The sequence below is a fragment of the Triturus cristatus genome, chromosome 8, assembly GCF_964204655.1.
Source record: "Triturus cristatus chromosome 8, aTriCri1.1, whole genome shotgun sequence".
NCBI classification, from domain to species: Eukaryota; Metazoa; Chordata; class Amphibia; order Caudata; family Salamandridae; genus Triturus; species Triturus cristatus.
In genome coordinates, this window is record NC_140591.1 from 70,616,049 (window position 1) to 70,633,934 (window position 17,886).

The 17,886-nt window shown below is 50.4% G+C and overlaps 1 protein-coding gene across 6 annotated transcripts in view; it reads left to right on the top strand.

The window, feature by feature from the left end:
- BOC (BOC cell adhesion associated, oncogene regulated) overlaps positions 1-17,886 on the top strand; it is a 120,917-nt gene that overhangs the window by 75,561 nt on the left and 27,470 nt on the right. For 5 of the 6 annotated variants that reach the window (XM_085621012.1, XM_085621009.1, XM_085621008.1 and 2 more), the window contains 2 exons: positions 13,136-13,282; positions 17,279-17,422. In XM_085621012.1, the coding sequence (XP_085477138.1) occupies positions 13,136-13,282; positions 17,279-17,422 (291 nt within the window). The remainder of the gene's footprint in view (positions 1-13,135; positions 13,283-17,278; positions 17,423-17,886) is intronic. The other variant, XM_085621010.1, reaches the window with a different exon arrangement.

A 17,886-nucleotide genomic window follows, 5' to 3' on the forward strand; every position in this document is an offset into this window, starting at 1 on the left:
CCTTCCAGTGCTGTGGTGTCTCCGGCGGCCTCCTCCTCCTACCCAGAGCAATGGCTGTGCACCAAGACCGCGGTGGATTCCCGCGCAGCCCTCTTGCTAGCGGAGAATGGCCCCTCCCTAGCATGGGGCTTCTGGCACGTTCCTGACTATCTGAACCAGTGGCGTAACGAAACTTGAGGGGTGCCATCTGCAAAGTACATGGAGGGGGCCACCCATGCTCCGGACCCAGTCGGGAGCCGCGATGCTAAGTGCCCCACTACCTGTGCACAGTGCGGGGGACCTGGCATAAGGGGGACTATTGTTACAGCACTGATCTGAACCAGTAGCGTAACAAAACTTGAGGGGTGCCACCTGCAAAGTACATGAAGGGGGCCACTCACGCTCCAGAACCAATCAGGAGCCCTGATGCCAAGTGCCCGCCGCCTGTGCACAGTGCAGGAGGGGGCCCGCTGGCGTTTGGGGGAATTTTGTTACGGCACTGATCTGATGAACCAGGGGCATAATGAAACTAGTGGGGTCCCACCTGCAAAGTATATGGAGGGTACACCCCACATTCCGGACCATGTCTGGAGCTCTGATGCCAGGTTTCCTCCACCTGTGCACAATGCCGAAGGGGCCCCCTGATGTTCGGGGGGACTATTGTTATGGCACTGATCTGAACCAGTGGCTTAACGAAACTTGAGGGGTACCACCTGCAAAGTACATGGAGAGTGCCCCCTACGCTCTGGACCCATCAGGAGCTTTCATGCTAGGTGCGCCGCCGCCTGGCACTGGGGGCCCCCCCGCACCATGAGAGCTGTTACACCACTGATCTGAACCCGAGCTCAGGCATTCAGATTTTTTTGCAGAACCATGTACAGCCTGAACAAAAGGCACTGACCATGTTAAGTCTCAAAGGTGTAACCTGTTGGCTTTGCCAATGCTTGTTTTTTCCTCTTCTGTTGCTGTCTCCCACCAGACACCATCTTCACTCCACGTGTCCACCCGTGCTCCATTCCTTCACGGGCCGATTTTCCCTCAGTTAGTCAGTGTCTCTGTCTGCTCCCTTCTATCATTCCACTCTGCTCTCTGCCAGACCCTCTGCCCACACTTTACCTCCGCTCTCTCTACCTGCACTCGTCTCTCCCCGATGTCTGCACCTCCCGTCCCCCCTCTCTTGGCCTGTCTCCCAGTCGCTTTTCTCCCAAAATTACGCCTTCCTGCCCTCTCGCTCAGGTCCTCCGCACTATATTGCCCCCCCCCCCCCCCCCCACTCCCAAACCTTGGCTCCGATGTCTGCACTTGGCTGTCGGGAGCCCGGACCACCCCAGCACAAATTAATTTTCTTGCTCCAAGTTTATATTTTCTCTATCACGAAAATATGCGCCCGTGGGTGGGGGCTGCCGAGAAATCGTTTTTCACGCTTTTCATCTTTACCCTCTTTTGGTCTTCTACGGGCTCACTGCGCCTTCTCACAGAAACACCGGACTGTGGCTCTGGCAAGAAGTAATTCTATATTACTCTCATTATTCACCCTCTCCGTTGTACATGTTCCTTTTCCCTGTTCTCTTTAATTATTTTCATTCCCTTTAAAAAAAAAAATAATTAAAAAAAAATTCTTCTTACCTTACTCCCTTGGGTTTCCCCCCTACCCTCATTCTGCCCACATTTCTTACCATTTTATTCTCTTCTTTTCCTTTTTGCTTTATCATTTTTATTATACATTTATTAGTTTCCTTTTTTCCATATTTTTGATTCAACCCTTTTTATTTTCTTCTTTCACTATTTCACTTTCCTTCTTTCATCTTTTGCTCCTTTTCTTTTTCTCTTTAATTATTATTTTTTTTAATTGTTTTCTCTTCCTTTATTGTTCTGGTCCCTTGTTTCTATATTTTCCATTCCCTTTCATTGTTGGGGCGTTCAGTCTACATTACATACTACTGGTTGGCTTCATCGTCGCTCATTTCATTGCTTCTCATTGGTGATTGAATCCGGTTGAACTTTTTTTGTGCGCTTGTTCTTTTGATGGAGCATGGACCAAGTACTGATGGATATCTTCATAGGTGTCCTACTGCTGGCCGTGGTCAGACTGAGGTACTCTCCCTCCTCAAACATGACCCCCAACCACTTGGACTCGACCACAACCATGTAACCACTTCCCTTCAGAAAACCTAAAACACCACTTTTCTGTTCTCCATGTGCCCCAATTCCCCCAACCTGGAGGCATCTGAAGGCATTTCAGTTCGGCACAGCTGTGCTAACAGGTTAAACATTTCTGTGTTTTTTCATTAACCTCTTAATTCTTGTGCTCACTTATGTATACATAGTCCGGCATTCTTGTCTCAAGTGCTTAGCTGATCAAGTTGATTTTTGTACTTTGTAAATAAAGATAAATTGAATACATTCATCTGGAACCAGTATGAAGCTACTGAGACAAGCTCAACACAAGGGTGCAGGTCAAACCTCTAACCTGCTTCCACATGCTCTGCAAAATATTCAAATGACTACCCCTGAACACCAGACGTCAAGAAAGCCCTCGTCACAGACTAGACTATTCCAACACTGTCTATGCCGGGATCTCCAACCATCTGCTACATAGACTCCAGCAACCATCTGCTACAAAGACTCCAGGCCATCCAGAACGCCGCAGCGAGACTCCCCCCTCAACCTCCCACAGCGCGCCCACATCTCACCACTCCTCCGAGAGCCCCACTTGCTTCCCATACACAAACAGCCATTTCAAACTCCTCACACATGCTTACAGGGCACTGTACAGCATCGTGCCAACATACCTGAACAACCGCCTACACTTCCACCAACCCTTCAGACACCTGCGCTCAGCCACACTCTAACGCGCTCACACCCCCGCAACCACAAAAGCAGGACAGGAGATCGAGCGTTCCCCTACATCACATCCAAGACCCGGAACGATCTCCCATAGCTATATAAAAACAAACCTTTTTTTTTCCTCTTCTATCATTCTATGATCCTTCCGAATCCAAATAACTGACTAACCTATCCAGCACTTAAATTACTAATTCAGCACTAATCTTTATGGGTACCGTATTAGCGTGCTACTCGCCTAAAAAGCGCTTCAACGCCGCGTCGGGGGTAGTAAGCGCTATATAAATGCAATTACAATACAATCAGTTCTTGAATTCTACAAGTAGCTGAAGACCCGGTTCCTTGAATCATTTTGCGGGGTCTGAAGCCCAGCATCCTTCGTATTATGCCTACACTCCTGCTCCAGTGCCTGGATACCCTCACGTGCCATACACCTCTGCGTAACGTGAGTGAGGACTGGTGTGCAGTGTGCACCCGTGCTTGCTGCGCACCGCACATGCAGCTTCAGCTTGTAACCCTACTGTGAAAGGGACCCCAGTTGGTGAGCTGAAGGAGGCACTGTAGCCGGCTTCTGCCAGTCCCCATGTAGTCTCCTAAAGCGCACAGAAGCTGTACAATTGCCCCAGTGCTACAAGCTGCCCCTGTACCACTTGCCCTACAGTACACATGCAACACAAAGCCCACAGGTCACATGATGAGTGCAGTGTGGAGATGCGTTGTAATACCTTTCCCCTGAAAATGGATGACTCGTGCCTTGTGGCACAGAACTAACTAATGTGAAAGCTCCTATCTGAGTTGAGATTCTTAGAAACCTTTGGAAGTTTTGATAGGATTGTGTTTCTAGCCTGGGTTTTTCACCAGAATGGGGTGTGTCTTGACAAGTCTTTGCTGTGCTCCACCTGGAGAGATCTCCCACAGGACAGCCTTTTGTTCGCTCCTGGATGAGGCAGGACGGCTGAAACCCTTGTCGGTGTAGCTTAATCTATCCATTCGTTCTGACGTGGTGCCCGTCCCTTGGAAGATCTGATCGGTGTAAAACTAGGGAACAAGAACATTTTCCCAACTTTTTTCCTCAATTTCATTCCTACTCGTCTTCCCTCTGTTTTTTATTTCCATTCGTTTCTATGTCTCATTATCTTTCCCACCACCCCTATCTGGGTCTAATTACCTCTGGACTACAGCATTTGGATGGTTTATTCCAAGACGCCGCCCCCCTCCCTCCAGTCCCCTGGCCCTCTTCCTGGACCCCTGATGGAGTTGCACCGGCCTGGAGTCCAAGGGGACTGGTGACTGCAGAGCTGGGTTCAAACCGCTGCACATTTCAGGCGAAAACCTAAGCAGACCTATTAAAACCATAAAATGCAGCATATATGGTTCGACACGATATAGACGTTTATTACGGTAACGCAATGCATGCACAACTTTCATCTATAGCTACGGGTATTTTAAATCTCTGGCCCACATCATTGTGAGTTTCTTCCTCAAATCATTAGTGCAACTGCGAACCGAAATAATTCAAGACCTTCATCCGGATTGCCATCAGCACCTCTTCTCTGACTAGGCCTCATGTGATCGACCTTAGAAAGATGAAAGGGGGGCCGCCCTGCCTGAATTTAAACCCCTTGCCTGCATTCTGCTCACGCATTCTGCACCCGCATCTCCACTTGGTGTGCTCAACTTACTGAGTTACCTTGCTCGAGCCTGCATGAACTTTGGTGTTGTGTATATTTGGGGCAATTTCTTCTTCAGATCCTGTAGAACCTGCCTTCATTCGTCGCTTTTCACGAGAAGGGTCGCGGTAAGGGGGGAAAAACCCCTCTAAAACAGAGCTCCTTGCCCGGAGTGGGCGCCGGGCGCTGAAGAGTTAACCCCCATCTGGCTTTAATACCGAGTGGAAAAACATGGCTCCTTTCGTCTGCCTGTCTTAACGGATTAATCACGTTTCTGAACTTGGTTTTTTTCTCTCAATTGAGCGATGCCAGGACATTCCTGAAGTATTAAGCATATGCGCCGCAAATCATTTTTATGTCTCCGTGAACCTGCCTCCTCCGACTCCCTAAAAAGAAAGACAAACCCGGCGCCGGGAGAGGGACGGGAGTGATGGGGGCCGAGCCTAGGGTCCAAGGGTGGGCGGTCGGCCAGAGGGGCGAGGCTTTGTAAAATTAAAGGAAGCAAGAAAGTCGCTTGGGTCATTAAGAGGAGCGCGAGGCGTGTCATAGCTCCCTTTGGGTCCCTCCTGGACATCCAGTGGGGGCCTTCTAAGGGTGTTCATCCTGGACGCCTCTGGGGGCTCTTCAAGGGGCGTCGCTGGGACACCAGTGAGAGCTCTTCCATGGGGTGTCTCCAGGACGCCTAAGCAGAGCTCTTCCAGCGGTGCACCACTGTTCCCTAATGGGAGCTCTTCCAGCTGTGCACCACTGGACCCTAGCTGGAGCTCTTCCAGCGGTGCACCAGCGGACCCTAGTGGGAGCTCTTCAAGGGGCGTCGCTGGGACACCAGTGATAGCTCTTCCATGGGGTGTCTCCTGGACGCCTAAGCAGAGCTCTTCCAGCTGTGCACCACTGGACCCTAGCGGGAGCTCTTCCAGCGGTGCACCAGCGGACCCTAGTGGGAGCTCTTCAAGGGGCGTCGCTGGGACACCAGTGAGAGCTGTTCTTCCATGGGGTGTCTCCAGGACGCCTAAAGAAACCTCGTCCAGGGTGGCACCACTGGACCGTAGTGGGAGCTGTTCCAGCGGTGCACCACTGGACCTTAGTGGGAGCTCTTCCAAAGGTGCACCACTGGGCCCCAGTTGGAGCTCTTCCAGCGGTGCACCACTGGACCTTACTTAGTGGGAGCTCTTCCAAAGGTGCACCACTGGGCCCCAGTTGGGAGCTCTTCCAGCGGTGCACCACTGGACCTTAGTGGGAGCTCTTCCAAAGGTACACCACTGTTCCCTAGCGGGAGCTGTTCCAGAAGTGCACCACTGGACCTTATTGGGAGCTCTTCCAGAGGTGCACCACTGGACCTTAGTTGGAGCTCTTCCAGCGATGCACCACTGGACCTTAGTTGGAGCTCTTCCAGCGGTGCACCACTGGACCGTAGTGGGAGCTCTTCCAGCGGTGCACCACTGGACCCCAGCGAGTGCTGCTCCAGCAGTGCTCCACTGGGCCCTAGCGGGTGCTCTTCCAGTGGTGCTCCACTGGGCCCTAGCGGGTGCTCTTCCAGCGGTGCACCACTGGACCCTAGCGAGTGCTGCTCCAGCAGTGGTCCACTGGGCCCTAGCAGGGGCTCTTGGTGCTCCACTGGGCCTTAGCGGGTGCTCTTCCAGGGTTGCACCACTGAACCCTAGCAAGAGCTGTTCCAGATGTCCACCACTGGACCCTAGGTCGAGCACTTCTAGCGGAGCACCATCGTGCACCTCCATGCTCTTTCATTGGACCTCTAGTGTAAGCTCTTCCATTCGTGTACTTCTGAACCCCAGAAGGAGCTCTTCCAGCGATGCATCTGCAGGACCCCATGGAAGCTCCTTCAGTGGTGTGCCTCCATGATTTCCTCCATTTGATACGTATCGGCAGAAGTCGGTCTCGTCTGTGAAGCTGTCTCCTGCATGGGGATGTTTCACAAGCTGGGTATGGATGTTGAATAGGAGCTCTTCCTCTTGGCCATCTGCTGGTTGCCAGCTATGGTGAATGATGGCAACTCTTCCAAAGGCCAGCTATGCACATCAGGTGAGAAATCTTCCCTGCTGTCCCCTAAATGCCCAGTAAAACCTCTCCCCGGCACCTTGTGGAAGCTCTTCTGGGGAAGAAGTTTGGAGCTCTTCCATGAAACCCTTTCCAAAATATATGGTAGAAACTCTTCCATGGCATCATCTCTAGGATGATGGACGGAAGCTCTTTTACATGAGGTCATCTCCCAGATGCTTTGTTGAAGCTCTTCCCTAGGGCCATCTTTTGGGTGTTGGATGAATGCTTTTCAATGGGGCCATCTCCTGTAGGTAAGGTGGAAGGTTTTTCATTGGGCATTTTCCGAAGCTTGGATTGAAGCTCTCCCATCATCGTCTCCTGAATGTTGGTTTGAAGCTCTCTCATCAGCGCCTCCTGGATGTGGGTTTGAAGCTGTCCCATCAGCATCTCCTGGATGTTAGTTTGAAACTCTATTGGGAGCTGTGTTCTGCATCCTGGGTGGGATGGCGCTTCCATGGGGCACCATCTGTTTGTTGGGTGAAAGCTCTTACAAGGGCCATCTCCCAGATGCTGTGTTGAAGCTGTCCCCTGGGGCACCTCTTTGATTCTGGATAGAATCTGTTCAATGGGTGTATTTCCTTAGTTTTGGGTAGAAGCTCCTCCCTGGTACCATCTTCTCGATGCTGGGTTGGAGGATTCAGGTCGCTGCCTCTAATGAGCTAAATAAGTCCTCTTTGGTACCCTGTGTGTTCCTTAGGGCCTTTATGTAGGGCGCTCTCCCATGTGATCTTCTCTGGGATACCTCTCGGGAGTCCTTCATTGGGTGGCAGTGCTCTCATGGGAGTGTGCTGAACACAGGATACCAGGGTGGACTCAGACTCTGGGTGGAAGCGCTCATATTGTAGTATATCAGACACTAAGTGAAAGTTCTAACAAGGCTGTATCTGGGACTCCAATGGGAATCTGGGACCCCAGGTAGTAGCTTTCATGGGTCTGTCTCTAGTGTACCGAGTGGAAGCTGGGACTCCTGGTAGAAGCTTTCATGGGTCTGTCTCTAGTGTACCGAGTGGAAGCTGGGACTCCTGGTAGAAGCTTTCATGGGCTGGTATCTGAGACACCCGGTGGATGTGCCATGGGCCTGTCTCTGGGATATAAGCTTTCCTGGGTCTGTATCTGGGACACTGAATGTAAACTTTCATAGGTCTGTATCTGGGACCCTTGGTGGAAGAAGCTTTCATCAGTCAGTAGCGTGTACATATGGCGGAAGGTTTAATGGGTCTGTAGTAGGGACACTGTGTAAGCTCACATAGGTCTGTAACACGGACACTGGGTGATGGAAGCTCCCATGGGTCTGTAGTATGGACCTGGTGTCGAAGCTCCAGACGGTCTGCAGCAGTGGACGCGATGGGCAAATCTGCAAAGATGTTCAGACCCTGGATATGAATTGTGTATTCATTTATACATTTTTGCCTCTTTTATTCCCTTGTGTTACATATTCATTTCTACAAGGGTTTTTTTGTGTGCAGTGTTTAGGTCTCGCCTAGGCAGCGCTTGCACTCTCTCGAGACATGCTGTATTCGGGTATAGGCTGTAAGCTCCGCCCATCTTTTTAATTGGCTCCTGTAACTTTCCTTTGTAAATGTTGGCTTTTGATTTGATATACTTGTTAGTCCCTCCTTAGTACCTCCCTCCCCTGTTGTTACCTCCCATGAGGACTGCCCCTGTTACATGTGTTGTTACTCAATATGTTTACTGTCGCCAGTCCCTGAACTTTTTTCCTACAACACCTTGATTTCTGGTGTATTCGTCTAATTCAGTGATACTCAGGGTAAGGCCCGGGGGCCGCTTGCGGCCCTCTTGACCTTTACTTGTGGCCCCCCCCGGTGAACAGCAGCATAAGCTGCTGTTCAATTGTTAAGCGCTAATATTTAGGAACAAATGTTAAATAAACAGGCAAGCATTTATTAACCTGCAAATAAATATTAGCCCGTTTATTTAACATGTTTTTAGACCTCCTTTCACAATCCCTAACCCACCCAGGCCCCCTATTGCCACCCAGTTGGCATCAGGGCGGCCCTTGGTCACACTTCAGACTGTACTTTGTGGCCCCTGGGCCAATGTTTGTGAGTACCTATGGATTAGTGCAGAGGAAGTCCAACAAGACTCCAACACCCAGAATGCATTTGTTTATCCCCTAAAAGTCCAGGAGTATAACCAGTGACCTGGAGGAAGGCGGTCAATCGTCATTTAACATTTACAGTCTAAATTTTATGCACGATATTTCCGTGTCCATGTTTGTGGAGAAAATGGCTGCGACGGGACAGGGTGGGTCTAAGGGACCTTTGAACTCTGGCATCACAGCACTTCATCAGCAATACGACGCTCCCTGCAGTCACGGCTTTAATGAGCTGGGAGGGTGTGGGACAACACTGGGGGTGGGGGGTGGGGGGTGGGGGTGTGCGTCTCTCAAGCTCTTAACGCTGGCCGGCCCTGCAGTCCCTTCAGCCCTGAGTTATAACCCTCCCGGCCCAGCTGTAGCGAGGCCCCGGGAACCCCCCAGGACTGATGGCTGATTCCCCACTTAGGCCACATCTGGAAAGTGAACTCCCTGCCCCCTCCCCCGGGTCCTCCGCAGAGGCCTGCGTGGGGAGTGGCGGGGCAGAGGGGTACCTGCTGACATTTAAATCACTGCAGAACCCCTGGCGGAAGGTGGGGCCCGCTTTCCCGGCAAGCCAGGGCAGCCGAAGGGGAGTGAATTTATAATATGCCAACTCTCGCTGTTTTGTGGCGTCTCTGAGATGTTTGTGTCTGTTTTTTCTGGACAATTTTGGAGTCTCGGCTTTCTCGTGTGCCCTCCCTGCTCATAAACTGTCGGTGGGAGGCGAAGAAAGCCCCGTGGTGTTACCTCCTGGCCTCAACTTGAAATATTCCAAAGATGGAGCGCCTGTAGCGCCTAACCTTTGACGCTTTAACGAGATACAGAGTCCATGTTCTCAAGTCGTGCTAATGACTTGTGAGAAGCCCTGGGTGTCAGGCGTGGAGGTGCAGAGGACTGACCTGCTCCGGGCACAGGTTATGTTCACCTATGCGTGTGGCAGGCTGTGCTCGCCAAGTGGTGTAGAGCTCTGGGGTTACACTTTGGTTTGGTTCGGTCTCGCGGACTGACAGCCTTTTGATGTTTGTTGTCGAAGACCTCGTGGCAGCCGCGGCCCGTGGAGGGAGTTCCGTGGGGCGGTAAGGCGTGGCGGGGGAGGGGCAGGGTGGGGGGTTCTAAAAACCGGAATATGGATAATTGCACGTAAGTAAACAATTAAATAAATAAAACGAATTTCGTAGCGCACGCTGCATCGCAAAATGCGGCTGCCTCGTGGCAGCCTCGTGGACAGTGGGATGCTTGTTTGCCACTCTTGCGTTTTTGTTCGATGGTTTTCCTTCGCCTTCTGAGGTTTGGCTCCCCACTGGAGCAAAGCTGTTTCACATTCTTTTGAAGGACCGGACTTTTAGCCTTCTATTGTGCACTTTTGGGGGAAAATATCCTTTTCATCCAGCACTTAACGGTAGTGCATGTGTTTTCCAGCTTTCTTCCTCACGTGCTCCCCACTGCAAATGCCCATGCTGCGCGTTGCTCTCTCCCTCCGGCGCGTCTGTTGCTCGTATGTGCTGCTCTCCAGACACACCCCTCTGCTGTTTTGCTCTCTGCGTAATGTGCCTCTTTCCCCCTCCCGGTTGGCGGAGTTTTTCCAAAAAGCGCGGAGTGGAATTTACCACTCACCCCTACTTATCAGTAAGTTAAGGAGGCTGCTCTTTCTACTACTAGGGTGTAAAAAAAACCTGTCCTTTTTACTAGCTACCTACCAGTAACTAAAAGAGACTGCCATCGTCCACTTATCAATACAGTGAGTCAAGAAGGTACCACTGTCCACTTAGGAGGAAATAGAGGTAACTGCCCTCTTGAATTGCCCATGTATCAGTAACTAAAAGAGACAGCCGTGTTCTACTGCCCTAGTACCAGTGCCAAAGGAAACTTTTGTCCTGCCCAAGCATGATTAACTAAAGGAGACTGCCCTCTTCCACTGCCTGTCCATCAGTAACTAAAGCAGACTGCCCTTGAACTGCCCTTTTATCAGTAAGTAAAGGAGACTGCCCTCTGTCGCTGCCTGAACATCAGTAACTAAAGCAAACTGCCCTTGTATCAGTAAGTAAAGCAGACTGCCCTCTGTCACTGCCTGTCCATCAGTAACTAAAGCAGACTGCCCTCTTCCACTGTCCCATTAGCAATGCCAGAAGATGACACTTGCTCTGCCCAAGCAGCATCAACAGACTGCCCTCTGCCTAAGGGAACCCAGTTTGGGGGGGAGGGGGTTCTCTGCCTTCCGCCCCCACCCCCTTCTAATTGGGAGATCCTCGCAGGATGGCTGAGGGTGGGGCCACAGCTGGGAAACCACAGCAGGGAACGGGAGGCAACCCGGAAGCCCCTTCCATCCCCGGAAGTCCAGGGGAGGGAAAGCGTTCTCCTCGAAGCCCACCGGTGGATTCTGGGCCTTGAGAGCAATGGAGGCGGAGGGGGAGTCACGTGCCTGGGGATGGGGGCGGTGGACGTGGACCGGATAAGTGCATTAGGGAGGAGGGGGGGGGGGATCGTGTCCCCCAGTGACAGCACTCCACATGATGGATGCAGGCTGCTTGATGCCTGGGAAGAAGGAATGCAGACAGGGGAGTTACTCTGAAAACAACCCTAATGGGCCTGTGAAAGGCACCCCGCAGTTAGGGGGGAGGGAGGGCAGGTGTCAGCCACCCCCTCACGCACACACACGTAGGTGAAACTCGACCCCCTCTCTCTCTCTGTCCACGTGACAGAGCTGGTACACTCATCAGGACCAGGGGGAGAAGGACCCCCCTCTCTCCTCCCACAGCCTCCGCGAAACAATTCAGAGGGATGCTCATGCAGTCAAGCTGTGCCCCACCCCCGCCCCGTGGACAGGACGGACAGGCTGTATTCTAGAAATGATCTGTCAGTCCAGGGGTCTGTGTGCGGGCAGGCTGTACTCTAGAATCAATTTGACAATCCAGGGGTCAGTGTGTGGAACAAGCTGTACTCTAGAATCAATTTCACAATCCCGGGATTAGTGTGTACGCAATCTCGGGGTTGTAGTTCCACCCTAGGGGTCCGAGGGTGGACAGGCTGTACACTAGAAACTATCTTGCAGTCCAGGGGTCGGAGTATGTGCAAGTTGGTCTCTCGTAGTCCGGGAGTCATAGTTTTGACAAGCTGCGCTCTAGTGCCTCCCCAAGGGTCAATTTGTGGACAGGCTGGGATTTGTCGCATTTGCCACATAATCCATCATCTGCCGCATTATTTGCTGATTTTAAGAAAAAGATAGTTTCTAGCTCAAACGGATCAAAAGTTACTAAAACGTGGTGACTTGTTCGCAGGCAGTGGAAGACTCTTCGCGGAGGTGAACTGGTCAACTGTCTGTTTCTTATTTCTGGATTTGGTTCATAAACTGGTACTAGTGAGGTGAAATCTTTGCCCAGGCAGTGTTACCATGAGTAAATATTACTAGATAATGAAGTAATACTATCAAACAATGTGCCGCATTGTGCACCATAGTTTGCCTTTTTTGGCTGCATATTTTAGTCAAACCTGCTGCATAATTTGCTGCTGCGCTGCCGCCTATTTCCAGTGGCCCGGTCTATAATCTAGATCGTTGTCGTAGGTCAGAGGGGACAAGAGGGGGTGCGGTGGTGACGTGTGTGTGCATATACACACTGCAATCGATGACTACAGGTTCGAGTCTGAACAGATGCACACAGCCCTTCATGCTCTCTGGGTGGATAAAATGTGTACATTTAAGTTGGGTAGCAATACATCTCTCTTATTCAGTGCAAAGCTATCCGAGAGCTTTATAAATACATATGTTCTGTTCTAGTCCATGGCTCAGCCTGCCCATGTTGTGGTGCCGGCTTTCGTCCCAGTCCATGGGGGATGTGTGGACCAGCTGTGTCCAGCAATAGCAGCGCTCCATGGTCCAGGTCTCCTTGTGCCCTAGCAAACTTTCAGACTTTCTTGACACCCACGTTTAATTAATTCCCTACATTTTTTATTTTTATCTAAGAAAAGTACAGGCTGCTCACTTCTTGCGTTTGACCTCTTTAAAAACAAACATTTTATAATTTTCATTGGGGACTGGGGGAGGAGGCGGTTCATGAACAGAAGAGGGTACCGTACGTTGTACAGTTTCATGCCATTGGAATGTCTGCCCCTTTGTAAATGGTATTGTAACACTTTCCCGGTCCAAGATTAGTCCTGGGGAAAGAATACATTTTGTACTTTCCCAGCAGTAAACCCCAGAAGCCTTTTTTGCTGCCTAAACCATGAATTATGTGTAATTTGAACTTGGCCAAAAACATGGTGGTGGGCGTAAGCGTATAGAAACTAGAAGTGCTTGTTTTTCTCCATCGTAAATCTGTAGTACTTTCTACAACCTCTGGCAGTGTCCTTGATTGACCTTGAGTCCTGAGGATAACTTCTGCATCAAGTGTCTGATGCTCCTCAGGAGATGCTGAGGCAGCACAGCAGATCAGCACCAGACCGGTCACTTAAGGCCACCGCCTAATGTACCCCACTTCTTGCTCCCCCACAGACCTCCAGGACTTCAAGTTCAACGCCCAGCATGTCATCGAGGTGGATGAGGGGAACACAGCGGTCATCGCCTGCAACCTGCCCGAGAGCCACCCAAAGGCCCAGGTGCGCTACAGTGTCAAGCAGGAGTGGCTGGTGTCCTCCAGAGGTGAGTGGCCATCGCCTGGGGCCTTGAACCCAAGGCGCGATATGTCCTCTTACGGGGGGATTTGTAGGGTAGGGTGTGTAGTACTGATCTCCACTGAGCCGTGCTCTGCCACCCTACTGGCCAGGGCTGCAGTGACTTACTGTAGAGCTTCTCAGCACCGCTGTTTGTTTACCAGTGGTTGCCCTTCGAGTGGGGTTCCTTCGGTGATGCGCTGTTATTGGTTTCATTACCTTGGGAAAAATCTGGGTAGTTAATTTGAGAAACCAAAGGCAGCGGAAACAAAAACAATGGAAACAAGCATTGGCATAGCCAATAGGTCTCGCCTTTGGGACCTTATAAGTGTTTAGCCATGCAACAGTTGCATAACTAAATACTTATAAGGTCCCAAAAGCGAGACCTATTGGCTATGCAAAGCGGCCACGAAAGTGATCGCGATCAAACATCAAAGCGGTCATGCGGCCCCGAAAGTGAAAGTAATCGCGGTAAAGCGCGACGCGCGCATGCACTGTAGCTCCAGGCTGGCCTGGTAGCACTTTTTGGAGCCCTCTCAATAAGTCTCGCCAGACCAGCGCATGCGCTGGGTCAGGCGAGACCTAAAAAGGTCTGTGTGAGGGGTTAAGGGTTAGCGTTACCGAAAGGAGAACATATAGAACACAAATAAGGACTAGTAGAATAATAATAATACAAAAAAAGTTGGTAAATTCAATCCGGCTGGGTTTAAGGTGCCACTACCGTGCAATGTGAGCACATTAAAGCCAGACAAGAAACGAGAGATGGACTTTATTAAAGGCGTCCTTACCTTCAGTACAATCCTGTTTTGTTTCTATTTCAAATAGTGGTTGGATGGCGCGGAAGCTTTCATTATAGACATTCTTTAGTTCATATTACCTAGGAAGGAGGGAGAACTAGAACATGGCGCCCTTCTATCCAGCCCTTTTGACAAAGAAACAAAAGGAGGGCGGTATTGAAGACAAGGGAGCCTTCAGTGTAGTCTTCCTTTCGTTTTCTATGAAACGGAAAAAAATACCCATTCTGGCATCACTTAGGAGATGCTGTTTCAAGAGAGCAACAAGAAGAACATGGGTAGAGGGCTGTGTGAGAAATACAAGAGTACAAGAGGATGGGGGGAAAAGTGGTGGCATGAGAATGGCACAGAGGAAGGAGGGAAGGGCGGGAGGAACAGAGGAAGAACAGAAGAGAAACCGAGCAAGACACAATGCAGGGAAGCCAGACGGAGCAGACGGAGGCATGTAGCTGTAAAGTAGTCCCTCAGGCATTTCAATGCAAGCACTCTGGAGGTGGAAGGATACAACCAAACAGCCATTAGTATTAGGGGGGGAGATAAATATTCCAGTGGACTGATTCTAGACGTGATTGGCTAAGTTTCAAGCCAAGGGCTGGCTGAAGAAAGCCACTGGTTCAAAGGAATGGACGCAAACTCTACTCTTTCCATGCTGTAAGCAATAGGTCTCTGTGGCAGGGGCACTGTCAAAACCCAGACGTAAATAGGAGATGGGAAGTATGTTACTTTATATTAATTTTACCAAACTATAAAAAAGAAACGGGAAGGGCGAAGTGAATTTTAAAAAGGACAACAACACAGTAAAGATATAAATGACAGGAAAGGATCTGGTATGGGGCTTTTTTTTTTAAAGAAACACCCGGGGATTAACAAAAAATACGTAATGAAAAATTAATTAAACGACTAGAGCTCAGATACTGATCACTTAAAGGGTAATCACCCGAGATTAATCTTGTAGTGTTTAATGACCCATAGATAAACCCATGCAACCGGCTCTCGCATCAGCCCCGTTGGGCTAATTCCCAGCAATTAAGCTGGTACCAATCATGAGCTGTTCCAGCTCGAATCTTGTGCCTTACTTCCTTTCAGCTCGAATACCCAACTGATGAGTGTTGTTAGCAAGAATGTGCATGGTGTCTTGTTTGGGCTTACGCAAGTACAAAAATCGAGTACATAAACCATAAATGAATAACCTTTGAGCTTTTCTAAAGAGGGGAAGGGGGGGGGGTCTAGTTGTCCTTCCATCTTGGTTTAAGCAGTTACCAAGTATGGCGCCGTTCTGTTGCGGCTCATCACGTCCACTCCCTTCGGGCTCCATTAAGTTACAACCAATGAATTACTTCGGCGAGAGTCTTCCATTGAACCCTTTGACTCCATCATCAGCCAATGGTGGTCCCCTGAGGGTCTTTGGCCCCACTCTCTCTGAACTCCAGCATGGAGTAGCCATGATTCCTCCTCCACGAAGGGCTTTGACCTCGCTTCCTTGGGACTCGCCCACCTTTGAGCCTTCTAGCAGTGGCTTCTGTTTCACCCTCTTTGGTCTCCTGAAAGTCCCCCGTATCGAGTGGTGGTCCGCACCTGTTGGACCAGGGACTTCTGCCTCACCCTTTTTGGTCTCAATCATGTTACATGTATTCAGTGCTTATTTGCACTTTTTGTAAGGTCTCCATCTCGGCTCACTTGGCGCAAGTAACCCCTTTGAGCTGTTAGGCAGCGTGCTGCTTCATCCCGCCTTCTTGAACCCCAGTAAGCAACAGTCCACGCAATGACCTGACCTACCACCAGCCTTTCACCGAGAGCGTTGAGGAGGAAGGTAAACGGAACTGTACAAACGATGACCAGGTCTGCTGTCCAAACCAAAGAGTCGATACAACCGGACGCTGGCCCCTGGCTGCCACATTATCGTTTGGGCCCTTTCCAATCCAGACTTCAGTCCACATCTAAACTGCGAGGCTCAGACCATACTTTTACTCATCCAGCCTCATTCTCTGCCTCCGTTCGATCACAGTTCCAAACCCGCGCCACAGCGACCTTAAAACAAAATGGCCTCCGTCTGTAGGATAGAAAAGGGATCCGGCGCTCTAAAATGAATACAAAAAGACCTCAGAATTCTCAGCTCCAGAGGTTTTGAAAGAGAGCTTGGCGGCCTAGACCAGGTGGTGTAATGGCTCAATTGATTGACAGGGGGCGTGGCTTGTTAAAGGATCAAGCCCAGACTGCCCACGTCTGCTTGAACGTACTGCCCCTGCTTTTTGTTGGGGTATGTGTGTGGAAACTGTTCATGCCCCAGCGAGTTGCTCGCCTGCCCTGATGAACATGGTTCCTTTAATCAGGGTTCCGTAAACACTTGCGCACACCTGTGTGTAGTCTGACGTGCCTGGAGCTGCAGTGACAGCGGTCGGCGCTATCTGCGAACACTTGCAAAAAAATCAAACCAAAGCAGGGCTGGAAGAAACGGGGCACCTGGGCGGGGGTCGGTGCACTCCCTGCAGGCGGGTCGGATATTTTAGGACGGTTGGTTGAAGGGCTCTGTATGCACCCTGCTCGCCCCCTGGCGAGACCCTCTTACACACAGACAGACCCTCCTGCCTAGTTTAGGGAGGCGCAGTATGGAATGCAGTGTTGTGATTCTGGAACCAGTCTTCGCAGAGTTCACTGGAAAGATTTCATGTTTCTTCACCCTCCATTTAGCAAACACACATTCGTGCACTCACAAAACACGAGCACCATTCTCGTGAAATGCAAGCAGAACAGCCCTATTAAAGGCGTACATGCACTCCTTCACCACCAGACATGCACCAACCCAAATAAATACGTGTGGCCCAAATTAATGCACACATGCACAGTTTCTCCAATGTGTCCCCTATACACATGCATGTACACAAACACACAAACACCTATACACCTAATGCACATACTTTATCTAAATCTGCATCTTCCACCATCACTGCTACTTTACACTCACTCACTCACACACACACACACACTCTCACACACACACCCCACCTATGTTTGTTGACCGTGTGTGTTCAGGATTGCACATGTGCCTAAGGTTACAGCAGGCATATACCTGTCGTTAAAGTTGTGTCTCCAGTGAGAATTTGTGAGAGCTGTAACAGTCTGGCCCCAGGGGTCTCTTCTCTCCAAAGGGATTTCCTTCACTCACACATCTTTTGCCCTCTCTCTTCCACCAGATAACTACCTGATCATGCCATCCGGGAACCTGCAGATTGTCAACGCCACCCAGCAGGATGAGGGCACGTACAAGTGTGCGGCGTACAACCCTGTGACACAGGAAGTGAAGACCTCTGTTTCCAGTGACCGGCTGCGTGTGCGACGTAAGACACTCTTTTTACATAAGTATTACTGTTTGTTCCACGTCCCTGAAAACTTAGTGTGCCATGGTCTCACCAAGCAGTAGCTATGGCGTGGCTTTGGAACCAGGCTTTATGGCGCTTCCCAGCTGGCCCTAAACAATGGCCGCCGTTTCTATGGTCGTCCCTCCTACATTTTGCAACTTAGCCTCCTTCCATAGAGTCAGGCCGGCTGCATGTATCGAAAAGAAACCTGCATCCTTCATTAACATGTTGACCCACGTGAAAGGAATGCTCTTTTCCTGGTTCACCATTCCATGGAGATTGGAAACTCTATGCAAAAACATTGCTCCTTTGAGGTCAAACTATGCTTGTCATTGGCTAATTCTGGTTTCCTGACCGTAACCACCTCCTCCTACTTCCGCTTTAGCACTGACGACCACCTCTGATTTCCTGGCTGTTAACTAGCTTTAGATTTCCTGCTCCTT